The sequence below is a fragment of the Oncorhynchus clarkii genome, chromosome 1 (genome assembly GCF_045791955.1).
Source record: "Oncorhynchus clarkii lewisi isolate Uvic-CL-2024 chromosome 1, UVic_Ocla_1.0, whole genome shotgun sequence".
Lineage (NCBI taxonomy): Eukaryota > Metazoa > Chordata > Actinopteri > Salmoniformes > Salmonidae > Oncorhynchus > Oncorhynchus clarkii.
The window spans coordinates 57889894-57911524 of NC_092147.1; the positions used below are offsets into that span (position 1 = coordinate 57889894).

The window sequence follows — 21631 nt, forward strand, 5'->3', positions numbered from 1 at the left end:
AAGCATTTTAGTTATACAACTAAATAACAAAGGGAGCCTTGAATAATTAAACAATGAATAAACCTAAATATGTCGGCTAAAGTGATTGAATTCACAAATGCATTTGACTGTTTTTAATATTGGCTGTACTTGAGACTTTAAAACCTTTTTAATTTTTTTTTATAACAGACTATATGGGATTGATTATAATTTGCTTGTAAATAATGATTGTATTTATTGTGCTGTTTACACTGTTAGAAATGTAGCTTAATTCAAATGATTAATATTATGGTGTTTCTATTCCAAGGAAAACATAAATGCATTTTACAGTAGCCTATGTAGGCCCAAGGGTTTCCGTTAGGAAAATATCTGCACTGTACAACGTGACCGGTCGGGAGTAGGCCTAATCGACTGCGAGTGAAGAGCAAAATAATCCTAACATTTCCATATCCTAATTGTAGGCTAACCAATACCCAAACAGAGATTCAGTGAATATAAAATCAGATTGATTTATGAAGACCAGTCAACATTGCTGGTCTCAAAGCAGAGAGAAACGGTGCTGAAATCGTTAACCACACGTGGGTAGTCTATTGCTTCAAATCCTATTACAACAATTGGATGACTTTGGGTGTTTTCAGTAAGCAACAATTGCCTTCAATTGCATTAGCCTACTTTATTTCAAATATTTCTGTCATTCAGTGATATTTATTCCCATAGTAATTTGTTATGGATCCATCAAGATGTGGTTAGACAACAGTGCATGTGGTGGGCTATGCAAAGAGATGGGAGAAGTAGCATGCCTTGCAAACATCTGCTTTTCTTCATCCTCATCATTCAGTTAATTTAAATTCAATTGTAATACATTTTGTCACTCCAGTTCAACAACTACAAATCACTTTTGCATGTGCTCCAAAGGGATAACTTGAAATAACATGATATAGGTTAATTAAATAATCGAAAGGAACATTTTCATTATTTATTAGTCTAGTGGATAATTATTTTTAGCATATAATGTGAATTAGGCCCCATGTAAAATCATTGACAAAACCGCGAGAGATACTGTTTCATGACCAGCAGGTGCTGTTAGATTACAATATAATTGATCTGCTAGTTTGGAACAGTGTAAACAATACTACAAAAGTAGAAGTAATACCAGAAAGTCTGTTCTAATGAATAAAAAATATAAGGCCTTTAGTACAGCATAGGAAAGTTTAAAAACAGCTGGATTTGCGAAATTGCTTTGTCCAACATTTTGCGGTGGCATGAGGCTTGGTGATCATAGAATCAGTAGGATATTATTAAACAAACAGTCAAATAGGCCACAGAAGCAGGAATAGTACAGGGCTAAGTGACTCACTCATTCCTGGCTTTCGTTCAAAGTTATAATGCAGGGTTCAAGACATATTCTGATTGTCTTTATGTAACAGTATAACTTTAGACCGTCCCCTCGCCCATACCCGGGCGCGAACCAGGGACACTCTGCACACATCAACAACAGTCACCCCTTGAAGCATCGTTACCCATCGCTCCACAAAAGCCGCGGCCCTTGCAGAGCAAGGGGAACTACTACTTCAAGGTCTCAGAGCAAGTGACGTCACCAATTGAAACGCTATTTAGCGCGCACCACCGCTAACTAAGCTAGCCGTTTCACATCCATTACATTTAGCATGCAGTCTCTCCTCTCGCTACAGCCAATTTTGTTTTAATTAATATGTGGATTATAATAGATTTATATAATTGTAGGGGTTGATGCATTTTTCGTCACAGCAAATCTGGTCTGTGATATTGAGTTACAAATGTAAAACTTTAGAGTAGTTAAGCATCGACATTGCAAGTTCGCCCTTTTTTGGCCATTAGGCTACACTTCACAATATGACAGAACTCTGATTGAACGCAGCATCTATCCGTAGTCTAAACTGTGGCACAAATTGGGGGATTTTTCACACCTAGCCAAGCTATTAGACTATCATCTTGTAAATTAATGGAGATTTGAATGTTTCAGTCAGTCTCTCTCCTATCGCACTAGAGTCCTGCATCAGGCAAAATAAATCAGCTGGCGGGTCGTCCCGGAATTGAGAAAGAACTTGGGTAAATACAAACACCCATCCTCAACCCAAATTAGATGGTTTGGGATGAGTTGGACCACAGAGTGAAGGAAAAGCAGCCAACAAGTGCTCAACATTTGTGGGAATTCCTTCAAGTCTGTTGGAAAAGCATTCCAGGTGAAGCTGGTTGAGAGAATGCCAAGAGTGTGCAACGCTGTCATCAAGGCAAAGGGTGGCTACTTTGAAGAATCTAAAATCTAAAATATATTTGGATTTGTTTAACTCTTTTTTGCTTCCTACATGATTCCATAAAATTTACAAAAATATTTATATATATTTTCCTTCACTATTTTCCCCTCACCCTACCACCCCTCCCCTCATTGGAGTTAGCCATTGGACAACAACACTTAGGATTCATCTTTCAGCTTATACATACTCATATATACTTTCGCTGAAAGGGAGAAAGGGAAATTCCAGTAAGCGTGTGAATGCTTGGAAACCCCAGATACGGGCTTTAGGGGGCGGAGTGTGTGGATACATAACAGAGGCTCAGGCAGCTATACTGTTCACTTCAGCTCTCAGTTGAAATATGAACTCTGTCCTGTCTGTTTACCTGCTGGCGAGTCTGTCACTTTACTGCCTACTGCTTACAGGTAATAACCTTACACACACACGGACAGGCGCACACAGGTTGGGTTAAAGTTTGTATAAGCAACATTGTGATTGTGAGTCAGTCTGTCTGTCGGTCTGTACTCTGTGGGCTGAATAGTAACTAGAGATCTGTGCCCTCAAACTCTAATCTGTTTTTCTGGAATATTATTTTCCCACGTGGTGTAATGAGAGTTAAACTGTGTGTGACATGATGACGTGAGGAATTTCACCTGAATCACCATTTGCTGTTTCTGTGCCCGTCTCTACAGTGGGTAAAGGTGAAGGGCAGTTTGTTCCAGGGAGGTGTGAGTGTTATGACACAAAGATAACTGTCAGAGGACCACTGTCTGACCTCAAAGTCACACTCAAAGGCCTCACCTGCAACACTGACCAAATCATGTAAGTATCAGACCACACATGCACACACAACGGCCCACACCCAGACATACAGACATGTGCACGCACACAGACAAGCTATAGTATAGTAAAAGGTTTTTAACCTCAAAGCTATTTAAAGTAACTACCCACTAGGCACACACTGGTTGAATCAACATTGTTTCCACGGCATTTCAATAAAATTACCTTGAACCAACGTGGAATAGATGTTGAATTGATGTCTGTGCCCAGTGGGTATGAGTGTATGTGTGTGATAAAGCATGTGTTTCCTCCTCGTGTTGTGTCATGACAGTGTGTGTGTAATGATTATCTGTGTCCCTGTGTTTGTGTGTGTGTTAACTGTGTCTCTCTCTCTGTGTTGTAGAGTGGTAATGAAGAGGACCAGTGAGCCTGTGTGTGTGAATCCAATGGGACAACTGGGAAAACAGCTACTGCGCTGCTGGAAGAAGTAAGAGACATTTTAACACCCAGTACTTGATTTACTTCACTTTACTTCCCAGTTAGCACATTTGGTTCCTTGGAAGTTGTGTGAACGTAAGCTTTTGGTTTCCCATTGTTTCTGGGAACAAAAGCCATACAGTACGTTTCCTGACTGGTAAAACTGAAACGTTCTGAGAACGGAACAGAAAATATTACCTGTTCTGGTAACTTACATTTTAAGGTTGCAGGAAGGTTCTGAGAACGTTTTATTATGTTTCCCTGGCTGTTTTCCTGAGAGGTTTTATTAACATTCTGAGAACAGAAATGATAGGTTATTTGAAGGATTTTGAATAACTTCCTTAACATTTTTATTGAATGTTTCAATAAGACTTTTACTAACACTTGACAGAGTTTTGTTGACGCTGAGAATGGAATGGATATGTTTTTAAATAACATTCTTTAACATTCTTTAAAAAATAACATTTTTCGAACCCTACTAATGCTTTCTTGTGTTTTTTTTACGGAAGGTTTTCTTAATGTTCTGAGAACATGACTTTAAATAGAACAGTGAGGAAACCCTGCAGAAAACATCATGCTGAACTACTGAAATTCCCACAGAAGTTGAGTCGTTAGTTTCAGTTTGACTGTGATTGAGATCATAAAATCCTGTCAACATGTTGTGATACAAAGAGCCCTCTGTTCAGCTAGTCTCTCTCTCTCTCTCTCTCTCTCTCTCTCTCTCTCTCTCTCTCTCTCTCTCTCTCTCTCTCTCTCTCTCTCTCTCTCTCTCTCTCTCTCTCTCTCTCTCTCTCTCTCTCTCTCTCTCTCTCTCTCTCTCTCTCTCTCTCTCTCTCTCTCTCTCTCTCTCTCTCTCTCTCTCTCTCTCTCTCTCTCTCTCTCTCTCTCTCTCTCTCTCTCTCTCTCTCTCTCTCTCTCTCTCTCGACCTCCAACAGCTGTACTAAACATATCCACATATATTCTTTCTCTCTCTCCCAGAACCAGCGGATTGGATAAGAAGAGGTGTCTGAGAAGGAGGAGAGGGCAGGGGAAACGAGGACAGAAACAGAGGAAACTCAGGGGGCAATCTAAAGAGAGCAAAAGAAGGGCAACACCAATCCCTGCCTTAGGGTGACCACAGAGCCAGTACCTGTCCGTTCTCCTGATCAGTACTGTAGTGTTCTAGCTAGTTTACACTGTAACCCTAGACCAGACCAATACACTAGAGGCACTACCGACACCAGAGGCACCGGTACCAGAGGTACTACCAATTATAGACACCAGAAGACAAACTACAGACACTAGATGACAACTACAGACACCAGAAAAACTACAGACACCAGAAAAACTACAGACACCAAACCAGAATCTGGGTTTACAGGAGATGTTGAATATGGCGATTGTCCTTTAAGCCTAGGAAGTAGCCATTCAACTTGCCATTCACCAGCTTTTCAAGCTTAATAATGACAAAATATGTTTGGTACTTACCAAAAAATGGAGTTTCGCTGAGCAACTATCGTCATTACTGCCGTTATGGACTAACTAGACGATAGGCTATAAAGGCCTGGGGAAAGATGTACTGTACATCAAACATACCCTATAAGGTCTACATAATTGACTTGCATGAAATAGCGAGGGTGAAACAACAGATTGTTATGACATTCATACAATGTTGTCAATCAATTACCTTTCCTGTTGCTGGATCAGCCAACCTGTGCGGGACAGTAATTAGGGATTTTATTGAAGGTGCAGGAGAGGTGGATTTAGTGCATGCACGCTTGGTCAAAAACAATACTTAGATTCAGACAACACATTTTTTGGGGGTTGCATGTAGCTTTCTATTTAGACTTTTTTTGGAAGTACATACCGGCCGTGAGCCCCGATTCTTGTTCATTCAGACACCAGAGAAACTATGGACAACAGAGGTTCTACAGACACCATATACAAATGTGTTGTGTTGAATGGATATCATTAATGTATCATTATGTTCGGTTACAGACATTGTCGTTTCTAACTGTTTATTGTAAACACTGTTGGTATCTATGTTGCTATTTGTAATACTTTTATACTTTTCAAGGTGTTTTGTAATAAATATTAAAACTGATGCAGTGACTGACTGTGTTGTTCAATATGTTATTGTTTTCTACAGTCAGTTCCTCTCTCTTTCTCTCACTCTCCAAAAACTCCCTCTCTTTCTCTCACTGTGTCACACCCTGATCTGTTTCACCTGTCTAGAGCTTGTCTCCACCCCCCACCAGGTGTCTCCCATTTTCCACTGTGTATTTACACCTGCGGTTTCTGTTTGTCTGTTGCCAGTTCGTCTTCTATTGTCAGGTCATCCCAGCGTGTTTCCTGGTTTTCCCTGCACTCTATTTTTTTTGTTTTGTACTTTTCCGGTTCAAAACTTTCTGCTTGCCCTGAGCCTGCCTGCCATTCTGTACCTGCCTGATTCTGAACTGGTTTATGAACTGCTGCGTGCCCTGACCCTGTCTGCTGTCCAGTACCTGTCGGACTCTGATCTGGTTACAAACCTCTGCCTGTCCTCCACCTGCCCTTTGCCTGCTCCTCGTGTTATAATAAATTATCTGAGAACTGAACCATCCGCCTGTGTCGGCATCTGGGTCATATCCTGAGTCTGGATACAATGAAGAATTATGTAATAGACTATCTGTTTCCATGAAGGAACTGACTTCTTTTGTTAATCAACTAGAATCTCATATCAGCTACAGCAGGAAAGTAAATATTACACATCAAATATCATTATTAATGCTAAATATTTTACAACACACATATCCACAACCAAACATCTTCTATAAATTATTCTGGTTTTATTGTCCTGAATAAGTGACTGTCACGCGCATGTGTGATTAGACCTGAAGACTTTTGTTATCTCCCCAAGCTAATGCCCAAACTTGACTTTTTGTGAGGTGCTGAAGACCTTGGTTCAAACCCAGTTGGTCACATCCACACCATGGCACATGACAGCAGGTGTTTTAGTGTTTCTATCTGTCTCTGAAAGAGTTAACATAGAATCAAGGCAGAACAGATAAAGTTACACTGGCTGAGCTATGGAAAAACACAGGAGCCATTTTTTATTGAGCCTTTATTTCGACAGGGAGTCATAGCTCTCTTCCACAGGTGAACCCTGTAAACACACCAATACACATCAAATGTACACTACACACATTACTGTTCACATAACTATTCACATCAATACACGAAAAGAAAAACAATTATAGAAAACAAACATTTTTCAGGAAAAAGGTCCTCAAATCAGCCTTTTGAATTGCCCTAGAGGCACCAATTCCTCCAACTTTAGAGAGCCTGGAGACCATTACACCTGCAAGGTGCAAAACAAACTAAAAGCAGGTTTACTTAACTCAGTGGAGATTGAATTAGCCATCCCTGCGACCTGGTCTGGTGTCTCATGCATACACGTACACAAGTTGAAAATGACTGATTTAGACCTAAGTGCCTAAATATGGAACGCGGTGGCTGTACAGTGTCATGCTATACATGAGGTCAGAGGTCAGGGTCTCTGCATCACAGCTCTGTATGAGTATTAACTGAGAGGCGTTCTGAACTTGAGCACTGCGTGCGACAAGAAGTTGCCCCCATCCCTCCTGCTAAATGGGCAACTATTGACAAACAAACTGGTTGTCTGAGTGAGGGAAATGCTGTCAATTATGATAATAATAATAGTATAATAAATACTGCTTTGATGTCATACAAGCAGGCCAAACACTTGTGAGTCCAAATGTGCACTTCACATTTCCATGTCATAAAACTCATGTGATTGTTAATGTTTATCATCACTATGTTTGATGTACAGTTACAAGATGACATGGCGTTATACCCTGGGGTGTCCTGAACAGAATGAGCCTGTTTGTTGTATTGTGAATAAAATTTGCTGTGGACCACGCCTCTGAATGCACTCATGACCCCCTTCTACGCACACCAAAATTACGATCTGCTTCTCTGAATTGCCTTGTGAAAGCCTAACAGTGTAAGACCGTATTTGATCATTTAACTAGTCATGTTGGCCACAGAACAAGCTTTGAAATGATACCCATCTGACTCAGATTGCGATTTGGGTTGCGCAAACAACAATAGTAATAGTGTGATAGCAGGGATGCAGGACTGTGTTCCAAACAAAACAACACAACTACAACTGAACTTGCTGTAGTTCCTCAACGGCAAAGTTAGGAGAGCTCAAAAAAAGTACCTTATAGTTGAAGACTCTTCTTTGAGTCATAAAAGTACATTGAAATTACTTAGGAACTGTGCATACTTTGGAGAGTATGTAGCCACTTGAAGACACCAGGTAGACCTTTCACTTAAACCCGTTTTTTTTGTCGTTTTATCAGTGCATTCAGAAAGTATTCAGACCCCTTCCCCTTTTCCCAATTTTGTTTCGTTACAGCCTTATTCAAAAATCAATTAAATATGTATTTTTGTCATCAATCTACAAAGCGAAAACAGGTTGTTAGCCATTTTTGGAAATGTATACAAAATAAAAACTGAAATACCTTATTTACAAAAGTATTCAGACCCTTTGCTATGAGACTCGAAATTGAGCTCAGGTGCATCCTGTTTCCATTGATCATCCTTGAGATGTTTCTACAACTTGATTGGAGTCCACCTGTGATAAGTTCAATTGACTGGACATGATTTGGAAAGGCACGCACGTCTATCTATATAAAGGTCCCACAGTTGACAGTGCATGTCAGAGCAAAAACCAAGCCATGAGGTTGAAGGAATTGTTTGTAGAGCTCCGAGACAGGATTGTGTTGAGGCACAGATCTGGGGAAGGGTGCAAAAACATTTCTGCAGCATTGACGGTCCCCAAGAACACAGTGGTCTCCATCATTCTTAAATTTAAGAAGTTTGGAACCACCAAGACGCTTCCTAGACCTGGCCGCCCGGCCAAACTGAGCAATCGGGGGAGAAGGGCCTTGGTCAGGGAGGTGACCAAGAACCCAATGGTCACTCTGACAGAGCGTTCCTCTGTGGGAGAACCTTCCAGAAGGACAACCATCTCTGCAGCACTCCACCAATCAGGACTTTATGGTAGAGTGGCCGAGAGACGGAAGCCACTCCTCAGTAAAAGGAACATGACAGCCCGCTTGGAGTTTGCCAAAAGGCACCTAAAGACTGTCAGACCAAGATAAACAAGATTCTCTGGTCTGATGAAACCAAGATTGAACTCTTTGGCCTGAATGCCAAGCATCCCATCTGGAGGAAACCTGGCACCATGCCTATGGTGAAGCATGGTGGTGGCAGCATTCTGCTGTGGGGATGTTTTTCAGCAGTAGGGACTGGAAGATGCGAAGGATCATTAGGGATCATTCAATATTCCCTTTATTTAGTTGTTCAGTGAAATCATCCCATGTGAAGAGTCAACTCATTTAATTCAAGTTCAATTCGTAACTAAATTGTTTTTTAAAAATGTATATTGGAAGGATTTAATAATTTGCAATTATGTCTACTTATGATAAGGTAAAATGTTTATGTGTCTGTCTCCATACAATATGGTAAATTTATCCAACTCTACAAATCTATATTTAAATGGTAATAATATGAATTTGCATCTATTTCTGTATATATTTCTGTTAATTCCCATAATTCCCATATTCCCTTTAATTGCCACAGAAAGGTCTCTGAATATTCCCCAAAATGTGCAACCCTACATCAAACACATATCTTACAAGTAATTTGATTTTTGTTTGGTTAGCCATATAACTTTCCCTGACATCACATTGTAATTTTCAATTGACCTGATATCGTCGGATGGCTAGTATTCAATGTCTGCGGATGCGTTGTCTTCTACCCAAGATATTAAATGCAATCATAATTGACCGTAGTGCATATAAAGCACACACAACACCTCCTGGTGGTTTCAGGATGACTGAAAACATAACCGTATGACGAACGAGTGACGAATTTCCGGGCAAGGGCGGTCCATTTAAAATTAACACATTATTCTCTCGCCCCTTGCCCTGCAAGTCTCAACTCATCATACGTCATCAGAAGTGTCCACTTAATTTCAGGACTGAGGGGAGAGGGTGTGTCTTTTGCGTGTTTGGAATGCAGAGAGAGTGAGCTAGCCATATTTAGTATTATTTTCACTTTCAGTTACTTAGCTAGCAAATACAGCCGACTCAAACACCCAGCTCAAACAGAGAGAGATGCTATCTTAGCTAGCTGGCTATGGCTATCCATCACTGGAACTCTTCCAAGTCAAGGTAAGCTTTTGATTTTATAAATGTTTTGCCACTGAGGCCCCTCAGGGGTGCATGCTTAGTCCCCTTCTGTACTCTCTGTTCACCCACGACCGATTGGCCAAACACGACTCCAACACCATCATTAAGTTTGCTGATGACACAACAGTGGTAGCCCTGATTAACGACAACGATGAGACAGTCTATAGGGAGGAAGTCAGAGACCTGGCAGTGTGGTGCCAGGACAACAACCTCTCCCTCAATGTGAGCAAGACAAAGGAGCTGATTGTGGACAACAGGAAAAGGCGGACCGAACAGACCCCCATTAACATCGACAGGAGCGGGTTGAGAGTTTCAAGTTCCTTGGTGTCCACATTACCAACAAACTATTATAGTCCAAACACACCAAGGCAGTCGTGAAGAGGGCACGACAACACATTTTCCCCCTCAGGAGACTGAAAAGATTTGGCATGGGTCCCCAGATCCTCAAGAAGTTCTACAGCTGCACTATCGAGAGCATCCTGGCCGGTTGCATCACCGCCTGGTATGGCAACTGCTTGGCATCTGACCATAGGGCACTACAGAGGGTAGTGTGAACTGCCCAGTACATCACTGGGGCCAAGCTTCCTGCCATCCAGGACCTACAGTTGAAGTCGGAAGATTACATACACCTTAGCCAAGTACATTTAAACCCAGTTTTTCCACAATTCCTGACATTTAATCCTAGTAAAAATTCTGTCTTAGATCAGTTAGGATCACCACTTAATTTTAAGAATGTGAAATGAGTCTGACCAGTCCGGGGCCCGCCGCAAGGGTCCCCAGTCCGGGGTCGGCGGCGAGGGTCCCCACACCAGAGGTGCCACCGCAGACAGATGCCCACCAGGACCCTCACCTATAGGTTCAGGTTTTGCGGCTGGAGCCCGAACCTTTGGGGGAGGGGGGGGGGGGGGGGGGGGGGACTGTCACGTGTGATGTGGGGTGGGCATTCTATGTTTTGTTTTCTATGTTTCTTTATTTCTATGTTTTGGCCGGGTATGGTTCTCAATCAGGGACAGCTGTCTATCGTTGTCTCTGATTGGGAATCATACTTATGTAGCCCTTTTCCCCTCCTTTCAGTGTGGGTAGTTAACAGGGCTATGATGCCTCTAACAAAGTTAGGCTTTACAGTCGGTTTGTATTGTTTATTGTCGACATTCTAATAAAAAGGAATATGTACGCTCACGACGCTGCACCTTGGTCCTCTTCTTACGACACCCGTGACAAAATAATTACTTATTTCAGCTTTTATTTATTTCGTCACATTCCCAGTGGGTCAGAGTTTACATACACTCAATTAGTATTTGGTAGCATTGCCTTTAAATTGTTTAACTTGGGTCAAATGTTTCGAGTAGCCTTCCACAAGCTTCCCACAATAAGTTGGGTGAATTTTGGCTCATTCCTCCTGACAGAGCTGGTGAAACCGAGTCAGGTTTGTAAGGCCTCCTTCCTCGCACATGCTTTTTCAGTTCTGCCGACACATGTTCTATTGTTTTGAGGTCAGGGTTTTGTGATGCCCACTCCAATACCTAGACCTTGTTGTCTTTAAGCCATTTTACCACAACTTTGGAAGTATGCTTGGGGTCATTGTCCGTTTGGAAGACCCATTTGCGACCAAGCTTTAACTTCCTGACTGATGTTTTGAGATGTTGCTTCAATATATCCACATAATTTTCCTCTTCATGATGCCATCTATTTTGTGAAGTGCACCAGTCCCTCCTGCAGAAAAGCACCCACACAACATGATGCTGCCACCCCCGTGCTTCACGGTTTTGGTGGTTTTGGAGCAGTGGCTTCTTCCTTGCTGAGTGGCCTTTCAGGTTATGTCGATATAGGACTTGTTTTACTGTGGATATTGATACTTTTGTACCCGTTTCCTCCAGCATCTTCACAAGGTCCTTTGCTCTTGTTCTGGGATTGATTTGTACTTTTCGCACCAAAGTACGTTCATCTCTAGGAGACAGAACACATTTCTTTCCTGAGCGGTATGATGGCTGCGTGGTCCCATGGTGTTTATACTTGCATAGTATTGTTTGTACAGATGAACGTGGTACCTTCAGGCGTTTAGAAATTGCTCCCAAGGATGAATCAGACTTGTGGAGATCTGCACATTTTTTCTGAGGTCTTGGCTGATTTCTTTTGATTTTCCCATGATGTCAAGCAAAGAGGCACTGAGTTTGGAGGTAGGCTTTAAAATACATCCACAGGTACACATCCAATTGACTCAAATTATGTCAATTAGCCTATCAGAAGCTTCATGACATGATTTTCTGGCTTTTTAAAGACACAGTCTTAGTGTATGTAAACGTCTGACCCAGTGGAATTGTGATAGATTATTTCACTTATAATTCACTGTCTGTAAACAATTGTTGGAAAAATGACCTGTGTCATGCACAAAGTAGATGTCCTAACTGATTTGCCAAAACTTTAGTTTGTTTTAAGGATTGGTTGAAAAATGAGTTTTAATGACTCCAACCTAATTGTATGTAAACTTCCGACTTGAACTGTATATTAGGCGGTGTCTGAGGAAAGCCCAAAAATGTTCAAACTCTCTAGTCAGCCAAGTCATAGACTGTTCTCTTTGCTAGCGATACCGGAGCGCCAAGTCTAGGACCAAAAGACAACTTCTACCCCCAAGCCATAAGACTGCTGAACAATTAATCAAATGGCCAACTGGACTATTTACATTGATCCCCCCCTGCTTTGTTTTTACACTGCTGCTACTCGCTGTTTATTATATATGCATACTAACTTTACCCCTACCTATATGTACAAATTACTAAGACTAACCTGTACCCGTGCCATTGACTCGGTACCGGTAACCCCTGTATACAGTGGGGCAAAAAAGTATTTAGTCAGCCACCAATTGTGCAAGTTCTCCCATTTAAAAAGATGAGAGAGGCCTGTAATTTTCATCATAGGTACACTTAAACTATGACAGACAAAATGAGAGAAAAATCACATTGTAGGATTTTTAATGAATTTATTTGCAAATTTTGGTGGAAAATAAGTATTTGGTCACCTACAAACAAGCAAGATTTCTGGCTCTCACAGACCTTCTTAAAGAGGCTCCTCTGTCCTCCACTCGTTACCTGTATTAATGGCACCTGTTTGAACTTGTTATCAGTATAAAAGTTGTTATCAGCCACTCAATGTTAGTGAAGGCTGTTTGACAGTCTGATGGCCTTGAGATAGAAGCTGATTTTCAGTCTCTCGGTCCCCGCTTTGATGCATCTGTACTGACCTCGCCTTCTGGATGATAGCGGGGTGAACAGGCAGTGGCTCGGGTGGTTGTTGTCCTTGATGATCTTTTTGGCCTTCCTGTGACATCGGGTGGTGTAGGTGTCCTAGCGGGCAGGTAGTAGCAATGCGTTGTGCAGACCTCACTACCCTCTGGAGAGCCTTACGGTTATGGGCGGAGCAGTTGCCGTACCAGGCGGTGATACAGCCCGACAGGATGCTCTCGATTGTGCATCTGTAAAAGTTTGTGAGTGGTTTTGGTGACAAGCCGAATATCTTCAGCCTCCTGAGTTTGAAGAGGCGCTGCTGCGCCTTCTTCACCATGCTGTCTGTGTGGGTGGACCACCAGTTTGTCCGTGATGTGCACGCCGTAGTCATTTAGCTCAGTTACCTTCGCTTTCTTGGGAACAGGAACAATGGTGGCCCTCTTGAAGCATGTGGGAACAGCAGACTGGGATAAGGATTGATTGAATATGTCTGTAAACACACCAGCCAGCTGGTCTGCGCATACTCTGAGGATACGGCCGGGGATGCACTTGCACCGATGCACTTGCTAATAAACTCGCTCACCAAATCAGCGTATTCGTCAATGTTGTTGTTCACCACAATGCAGAACAGATCCCAGTCCACGTGATCGAAGCGTGGAAGATCGAAGTGATCTTGAAGCGTGGGATCCGATTGGTCAGAGCAGCGTTGAATAGACCTGAGCGCGGGTGCTTCCTGTTTTAGGTTCTGTCTATAGACAGGGAGCAACAAAATGGAGTCGTGGTTAGCTTTCCCGAAGGGAGGGCCTTATATGCGTTGCGGAAGTTAGAATAACAGTGATCTAGGGTTTTGCCAGCCCTGGTAGCACAATGCTGATAGAATTTGGGGATCCTTGTTTTCAGATTAGCCTTGTTAAATTCTCCAGCTACAATACATGTATTTTACCTTTATTTAACTAGGCAAGTCAGTTAAGAACATATTCTTATTTTCAATGACGGCCTAGGGTTAACTGCCTGTTCAGGGGCAGAACAACAGATTTGTACCTTGTCAGCTCGGGGATTTGAACTTGCAACCTTTCAGTTACTAGTCCAACGCTCTAACCACTAGGCTACCCTGCCACCCCGAATTTAAATGCAGCCTCAGGATATGTGGTTTCCTGTTTACATAGAGTCGAATGATGTTCTTTCAGGTCCGTCGATATGTCTGCTTGGGGGGGAATATACACGACTGTGATTATGATCGAAGAGAATTCTCTTGGTAGATAACGCGGTCGGCATTTGCCATATTATAAGTTCAACATTTGCAAAACAACCAGTTTTCATAACTTCATAACTCTTTATACTCTTTTTACTTATAATTTTTGTCCAAAAGGAAAAGACATGCTGTCGCAAAAGGTTTGCAGCTACATTTTGCAACAGTTACACGGTTTCCGGATACTCCCGTAAAGCCCAGCTCATTGGCTATCTGGCTAGGTTTATTTGACTCCGATTGGTGCTTATTTGACAAAGTTAGAGTCGATCAAGTGAAGACCGCCCGCGTCATCGTCGTGCCATAAAGGCGTCACTCTCTGACCAAATTTGGTGTCCTATAGGATATACTATACCCCTAATGATATAGTGAAGTCTGGCTATGTTCGAGGATCTCTGAGGAATACATACGAACGTGATTTGACTGGTTGAAACAACATTTAGGGTTAGATATTCACAGATTCCTTTCTTTGCATAATGAACGAGTGGAAATACAAAATCGATCATGCATGCTATATGGACCTTTTTAGGATATAAAAAATTATTTTATCTAACAAAAACGACACTTCACGTTATCTCTGTTATATTGTGTTATATCGCAGTAATAGCTACTGTAAATTGGACAATGCAGTTATATTAACACGAATTTAAGCTTTCAGCCGATATAGGACACTTATATGTACCGACATTTGTTGTTTCTCTAAAATCTGTGATCGTGACATAAGGTGCTGCATGATTTACAACTATCTCGTTGACCGAACACCTATCCCTAAGACGATTTATGAAGTGCTTGTCATTTACTTGGTCTGTAACACCACGGGCCCAATAGATGACTGTCAATTGCATTGTATTGTGTTGTATGATGCAAGACACCACTTTACAAAATAAAACAAATGATTATTACCATACAAAGAATTAGACAATGTAGGCTACCCCTCTGCCTATTGGCTTATTTTCATATTCAAGCCTGTCTCAAAATACAACACTGCCCCTTTAATTAAGCATCAGAGGTGAACCAGTTGCATACACTGCTCAAGCAAGACATTCACCAGTATTTCTCTGACTATGTTCCTCCATTGAGTCAAAAAAACTTCTGATTCCAGGAGGACCGTGAGCTGTTCCAATGGATAAGGTGTCTGATTCATAATTTTCACCTCGAATAGAAGTAGAGAGACTTTTTCCAGATGCTGCTTGTTGTGAGTGCTGAGGGAACTATATGCACTTGGCCAGATGATTCTGCATCTTTGTTGCATTTCTCACATATGATTTGGCACAGTATTTGTAAATGTACACAGCTTTTCCTTCTACATTAGCTGCAGTGAAATGTCTCCACACATCAGATAGTGTCCGTGGCAAAGGTAAAGATTAGAAAAGAATGAGGTAAAAAAAAAAAATACAATTCCATGTAGAGATAAATAGTTAAGCAATTAGATTAAACAACTCCTTTATAAGATACATGTTTTAAAATGACACATGTATGGAAACAGGTGAATTAAGACTCCCCAGTTATCAGGCTCAAGCAAGCTAAAACTCACATGGTAGCAAAACTAACTAGCAGAAATTGTTAACAAGTTAGAAAGGATTTAGGCTATTTAGGCTACTATTTACTATTTACCCCAAAAAATCATGTATGTCATGTAAAATATATTCACCACACCCAGTATTGTAATCAAAATTTACCGGAAAGCATGTTGTCCTTGGCTCAGGCAGGGTAGTAGTGTGGGCTCAATAACATCTCATTAGTGTGCAAGATCTTGAGAATCAGCTGTACATGTGATGGAAGAATGCACTGTGCATGCAGAGGGTTGCAATTCCATTGAATTGGGGATAGTTAACCATAATATGCCACAAGACCTAGAATTGCCTTATGGGTATCCCACAAAAAAGGTTCACCGTTATAAGCTAACTTTTTTGATGAATTTAAGCAAAATTCCCCAAATTCCCGGGCTTAACTTCCCATGGAAAATTTCTGGAAAAATGCTGGAAATTTACCGGAAAGTTTCCGACCCTTTGCAACCCCATTGTGACGTCATATGCACTGGTAGTTCAATTTCTAACTTATTTAAATGTGTTTTTACTTACACTTGTATATTGACTTTTCCATATTGAATTGATGTTGGTGTATTTCAGGCCCCGGAGTGAATATAATTGTATGCTCACACACTCGATCAGAAACGAGGGCTGAGGGGCTTACTTTGCCAACTTCCCTTGCTTGGCTAATTGTTTGGACTGACGGTAAAGATGGCCATCAGGGATTCCCCCAAGGCATAACACAAGTGTAAGTGGAGGAGTGTGTGTATTTTACGTGTTACAAACGCAGCCTCTCTTTCTTTCGGGCTTCTTCCCTCATTTTTGAAGGAATTCATTTATTTAAAACTGTTCAACTATTGTCTTTCTCTCTCTTTGCGTCAACTATTCACTATATTTTATGTACTGCAGTGCTAGCTAGCTGTAGCTGTAGCTTTCAGTACTAGATTCATTTTCTGGTGCTTTGATTGGGTGGATAACATGTCAGTTCCCGCTGCAGGAGCTCTGATAGGTTGGAGGGCATTGTCATAATTACTGTGTAAGTCTATGGAAGGGGGTGAGCCTCCAAGGTTTTGTATTGAAGTCAATGTACCCAGAGGAGGATGGAAACTAGCTGTCCTCTGGCTTTGCCATGGTGCTACCCTACAAAGTGCTGTTGAGGCTACTGTAGACCATCATTGCAAAAGTGTCTTATCAATTATTTGGTGACGTGAATATATTTAGTATAGTTTTATCTAAAATTCGATGGTTAATGGTTCAGTATTTACATTTCTCTGAAATTCACTGAGGAGGATGGTCCCCCCTGAGGAGCCTCCACTGGTACATATGCATAAATCATCAGATACATGTTTTTATTATTTGGAGAGTGTGTGTGTGTTATAGATATATTGCAGTTCATAGGAGCCCTGTGATTTACTAGAAATCATGTGACTGGGAGCTGACTGGATTTGGGCATGCAGGAAACAAGGGGTGAGGGACACACACACACACACAGTGCCTATGTCCCTCTCACTGCTTGTTTCCGGCATGCCCATATCCAGTCAGCTCCCAGTCACATGGTTTCTAGTAAACCACAGGGCTCCTGTGAAACCTACTTGAACCTACTTTACCAGGCCATCTGGGGTCACACACACACACACACACACACACACACGACAAGGCTGCAACATGGAATAAAGCATCATTAGATACTAAAGGAAAACTAAAATAATACGGTCTCTCAATAATTACTAATCCACATCCTGTCTCGGCCCACTGTGTGAGGTATTACGTAATCTACCCTGACCTTGAGTAACACTAACCTATGACACCAGTAAAGCCTCTGTGTCCTGGAGTCGGCTAAACTGATTTATTTTAAACACTTGTTTCCTGTAGAACGTGTTTTGTGACAGAGGGCAGAGAAGAGGGGACAAAGAAGGAGGAAAAAACAGAGAAGAGAGGGAAGAGAGATACGTGGAGAGCTGAGAGAGAGGGGGAGAGAGAAAGAGGGAGAGAGAGTTAGGCAGGACAGAGAGCAGAGTGCACAGAGGGACAAGAGGCTGACCAATTCGTAAGGTCAAATATATGTTTGTCTTTCTGAGAGTGACAACCTGGGTAATAGACAGAGCTTTATAGAGTTAGAGCTATATAGAGTTAATGAGTTATATTGTTGCAACATTAACACCATTGCTGACATAGACAACATAATTTTCTTCTCAGCCTGTTCTCTGACAAGTGAACACAAATGAATGCCTGAAGCACACGCAAACACATGCGCACACACACAGTGTGTTGAGCAGGGATGGGCAACTTTGATGCGAGTGGGGGCCACAAAAAAGTGTCACGTGCAACTAGAGGAGAAAAAATAATACAAAAATAAATAAAAACTCTAGACCACCTTTACTCCACACACAGAGACGTGCACAAAGCTCTTTCTCGCCCTCTATTTGGCAAATCTGACCATAATTATGTCCTCCTGATTCCTGTTTACAAGCAAAAACTAAAGCAAGAAGTACCAGTGACTCGCTCAATACGGAAGTGGTCAGATGATGCGGATGCTACGCTACAGGACTGTTTTGCTAGCACAGACTGGAATATGTTCCGGTATTCATCCAATGGCATTGAGGAGAATACCACCTCAGTTACCAGCTTCATCAATGCATTCATGCATTCACCCGCAGTGAGAGTACATACAGTGGAAGACGTAAGTTTACATACACCTTAGCGAAGTACATTTAAACTCAGTTTTTCACAATTCCTGACATTTAATCCTAGTAAAAATTCCCTGTTTTAGGTCAGTTAGGATCACCACTTTATTTTAAGAATGTGAAATGTCAGAATAATAATAGAGAATTACTTATTTCAGCTTTTATTTATTTCATCACATTCCCAGTGGGACAGAAGTTTACATACACTCAATTAGTATTATGTAACTAAGTCAGGTTTGTAGGCCTCCTTGCTCGCATACGCTTTTTCTGTTCTGCCCACACATTTTCTATTGGATTGAGGTCAGGGCTTTGTGATGGCCGCTCCAATACCTGACTTCGTTGTCCTGAAGCCATTTAACCACAACTTTGGAAGTATGCATGGGGCCATTGTCCATTTGGAAGACCCATATGCGACCAAGCTTTAACTTCCTGACTGATGTCTTGAGATGTTCCTTCAATATATCCACATCATTTTCCTGCCTCATGATGCCATCTATTTTGTGAAGTGCACCAGTCCCTCCTGCAGCAAAGCAGCCCCACAACATGATGCTGCCACCCCCGTGCTTCATGGTTGGGATGGTGTTCTTCGGCTTGCAAGCGTCCTCCTTTTTCCTCCAAACATAATGATGGTCATTATAGCCAAACAGTTCTAGTTTTGTTTCATCAGACCAGAAGACATTTCTCCAAAAGTATGATCTTTTCCCCCATGTGCAGTTGCAAACCGTAGTCTGACTTTTTTTATGGCGGTTTTGGAGCAGTGGCTTCTTCCTTGCTGAGCGACCTTTCAGGTTATGTCGATATAGAACTCGTTTTACTGTGGATATTGATATCTTTTGTACCTGTTTCCTCCAGCATCTTCACAAGGTCCTTTGCTGTTGTCCTGGGATTGATTTGCACTTTTCGCACCAAAGTATGTTCATCTCTAGGAGACAGAACACGTCTCCTTCCTGAGCGGTATGGCTGCTGCGTGGTCCCATGGTGTTTATACTTGCATACTATTGTTTGTACAGATGAACGTGGTACCTTTAGGCATTTGAAAATTTATCCCAAGGATGAACCAGACTTGTGGAGGTCTACAATTTTTTTCTGAGGTCTTGGCTGATTTCTTTTGATTTCCCCATGATGTCAAGCAAAGAGGCACTGAGTTTGAAGGTAGGCCTTGAAATACATCCACAGGTACACCTCCAATTGACCCAAATTATGTCAATTGTTCAATGCGAAGCTTCTAAAGCCATGACATAATTTTCTGGAATTTTCCAAGCTGTTTAAAGGCACAGTCAACTTAGTAAACGTCTATCCCACTGGAATTGTGATACAGTGAATTATAAGAGAAATTATCTGTCTGTAAACAATTGTTGGAAAAATTATTTGTTTCATGCACCAAGGTAGATGTCCTAACCGACTTGCCCAAACTACATTTTGTTAACAAGAGATTTGTGAAGTGGTTGAAAAACAAGTTTTAATGACTCAAACATAAGTGTATGTACACTTCCGCCTCCAACTGTACATATCCCAACCAGTAGCCATGTACTGTATTACAGGCAACATCAACAACCGATCTAAAGGCTAGAGCTGCCACTTTCAAAGAGCGGGACACTAATTCGGACACATAAGAAATCCCGCTATGTCCTCAAATGCCACCTGCACAGTGACATAACAGGCGAAATACCTTTTATGCTCACTTTGAGGCAAGCAAAACTGAAGCATGCATGAGAGCACCAGCTGTTCCGGACGACTTTGCGATCACGCTCTCCATAGCCGATGTGAGCAAGACCTTTAAACGGGTCAACGTTCACAAGGTTGCTGGGCCAGACGGATATCCAGGATGTGTACTCAGAGCATGCACGGACCAACTGGCAAGTGTCTTCACTGACATTTACAACCTCTCCCTGACCGATTCTGTAATACCTATATGTATCAAGCAGACCACCATAGTCCCTGTGCCCAAGAAAGCGAAGATATCCTGCTTAAATTACTACTGCCCCATAGCACTCATGTAGCCATGAAGTGCTTTGAAAGGCTGGTCATGGCTCACATCAAAACCATCATCCTGCAAACCCTAGACCCATCCAATTCGCATACTGCCCCAACAGATGCACAGATGACACAATCTCACTCACACTCCACACTGCCCTTTCCCACCCAGACAAAAGGAACACCTATGTTAGAATGCTGTTCATTCACTACAGCTCAGTGTTCAACACGACAGTGCCCACAAAGCTCATCACTAAGGACCCTAGGAAAAAAAACCTCCCTCTGCAACAGGATCCTGGACTTCCTGACAGGCCACTCCCAGGTTGTAAGGGTAGGCAACAACACATCAGCGACGCTGATCCTCAACACATGGGCTCCTCAGGGGTGCTTGTTTAGTCCCCTCCTATACTCCCTGTTCACACACGACTGCGTGGCCAAGCACGACTCCAACACCATCATTAAGTTTGCTGACGACGCAACGGTGGTAGGCCTGATCACCGACAACAATGAGACAGCCTATAGGGAGGATGTCAGAGACCTGGCAGTGCGGTGGTAAACAACAACCTCTCCCTCAACGTGAGCAAGACAAAGGAACATGCCCCCATTCATATCGATGGGACTGTAGTGGAGAGGGTCGAGAGTTTCAAGTTCCTTGGTCCACATTACCAACAAACTATCATGGTCCAAACACACCAAGACAGATGTGAAGAGGGCACGACAACACCTTTTCCCCCTCAGGAGACTGAAAAGATTTGGCATGATCCCCAGATCCTCATAAATGTATACAGCTGCATCATCGAGAGCATCCTGACCAGTTGCATCACTGCCTTGTATCCAACCATAAGACGCTACAGAGCGTAGTGTGTACGGCCCAGTACATCACTGGGGCCAAGCTTCCTGCCATCCAGATCCTATTTACTAGTCATGTCAGAGGAAGGCCCAAAAAATTGTAAAATACTCCAGTCACCCATGTCATAGACTGTTCCTTCTTCTACCACACGGCAAGCAGTACCGGAGCGCCAAGTCTAGGTCAAGTCTAACAACTTCTACCCCCAGGCCATAAGACTGCTGAACAATTAATCAAATATCCACCCGGACTGTTTGCATTGACCTCTCCCCCCCTTTGTTTTTACACTGCTGCTACTCGCTGTTTATTATCTATGCATAGTCACTTTACCCCTACCTACATGTACAAATTACCTTGACTAACCTGTATCCCTGCATA

The 21631-nt window shown here is 42.1% G+C and overlaps 2 protein-coding genes across 3 annotated transcripts in view; one reads left to right on the top strand and one right to left on the bottom strand.

The window, feature by feature from the left end:
• The window catches only part of LOC139409195 (Ras association domain family member 4a), a 69085-nt gene that overhangs the window by 37393 nt on the left and 10061 nt on the right, over positions 1-21631 (bottom strand). The gene's annotated exons all lie outside the window — the stretch shown is intronic.
• LOC139416638 (uncharacterized) lies at positions 2567-5602 on the top strand. The gene is made up of 4 exons (XM_071165562.1): positions 2567-2677; positions 2945-3074; positions 3436-3519; positions 4489-5602. The coding sequence occupies exons 1-4, from the start codon at positions 2614-2616 to the stop codon at positions 4622-4624; spliced, it is 414 nt and encodes a 137-aa protein (XP_071021663.1). The 5' UTR covers positions 2567-2613; the 3' UTR covers positions 4625-5602.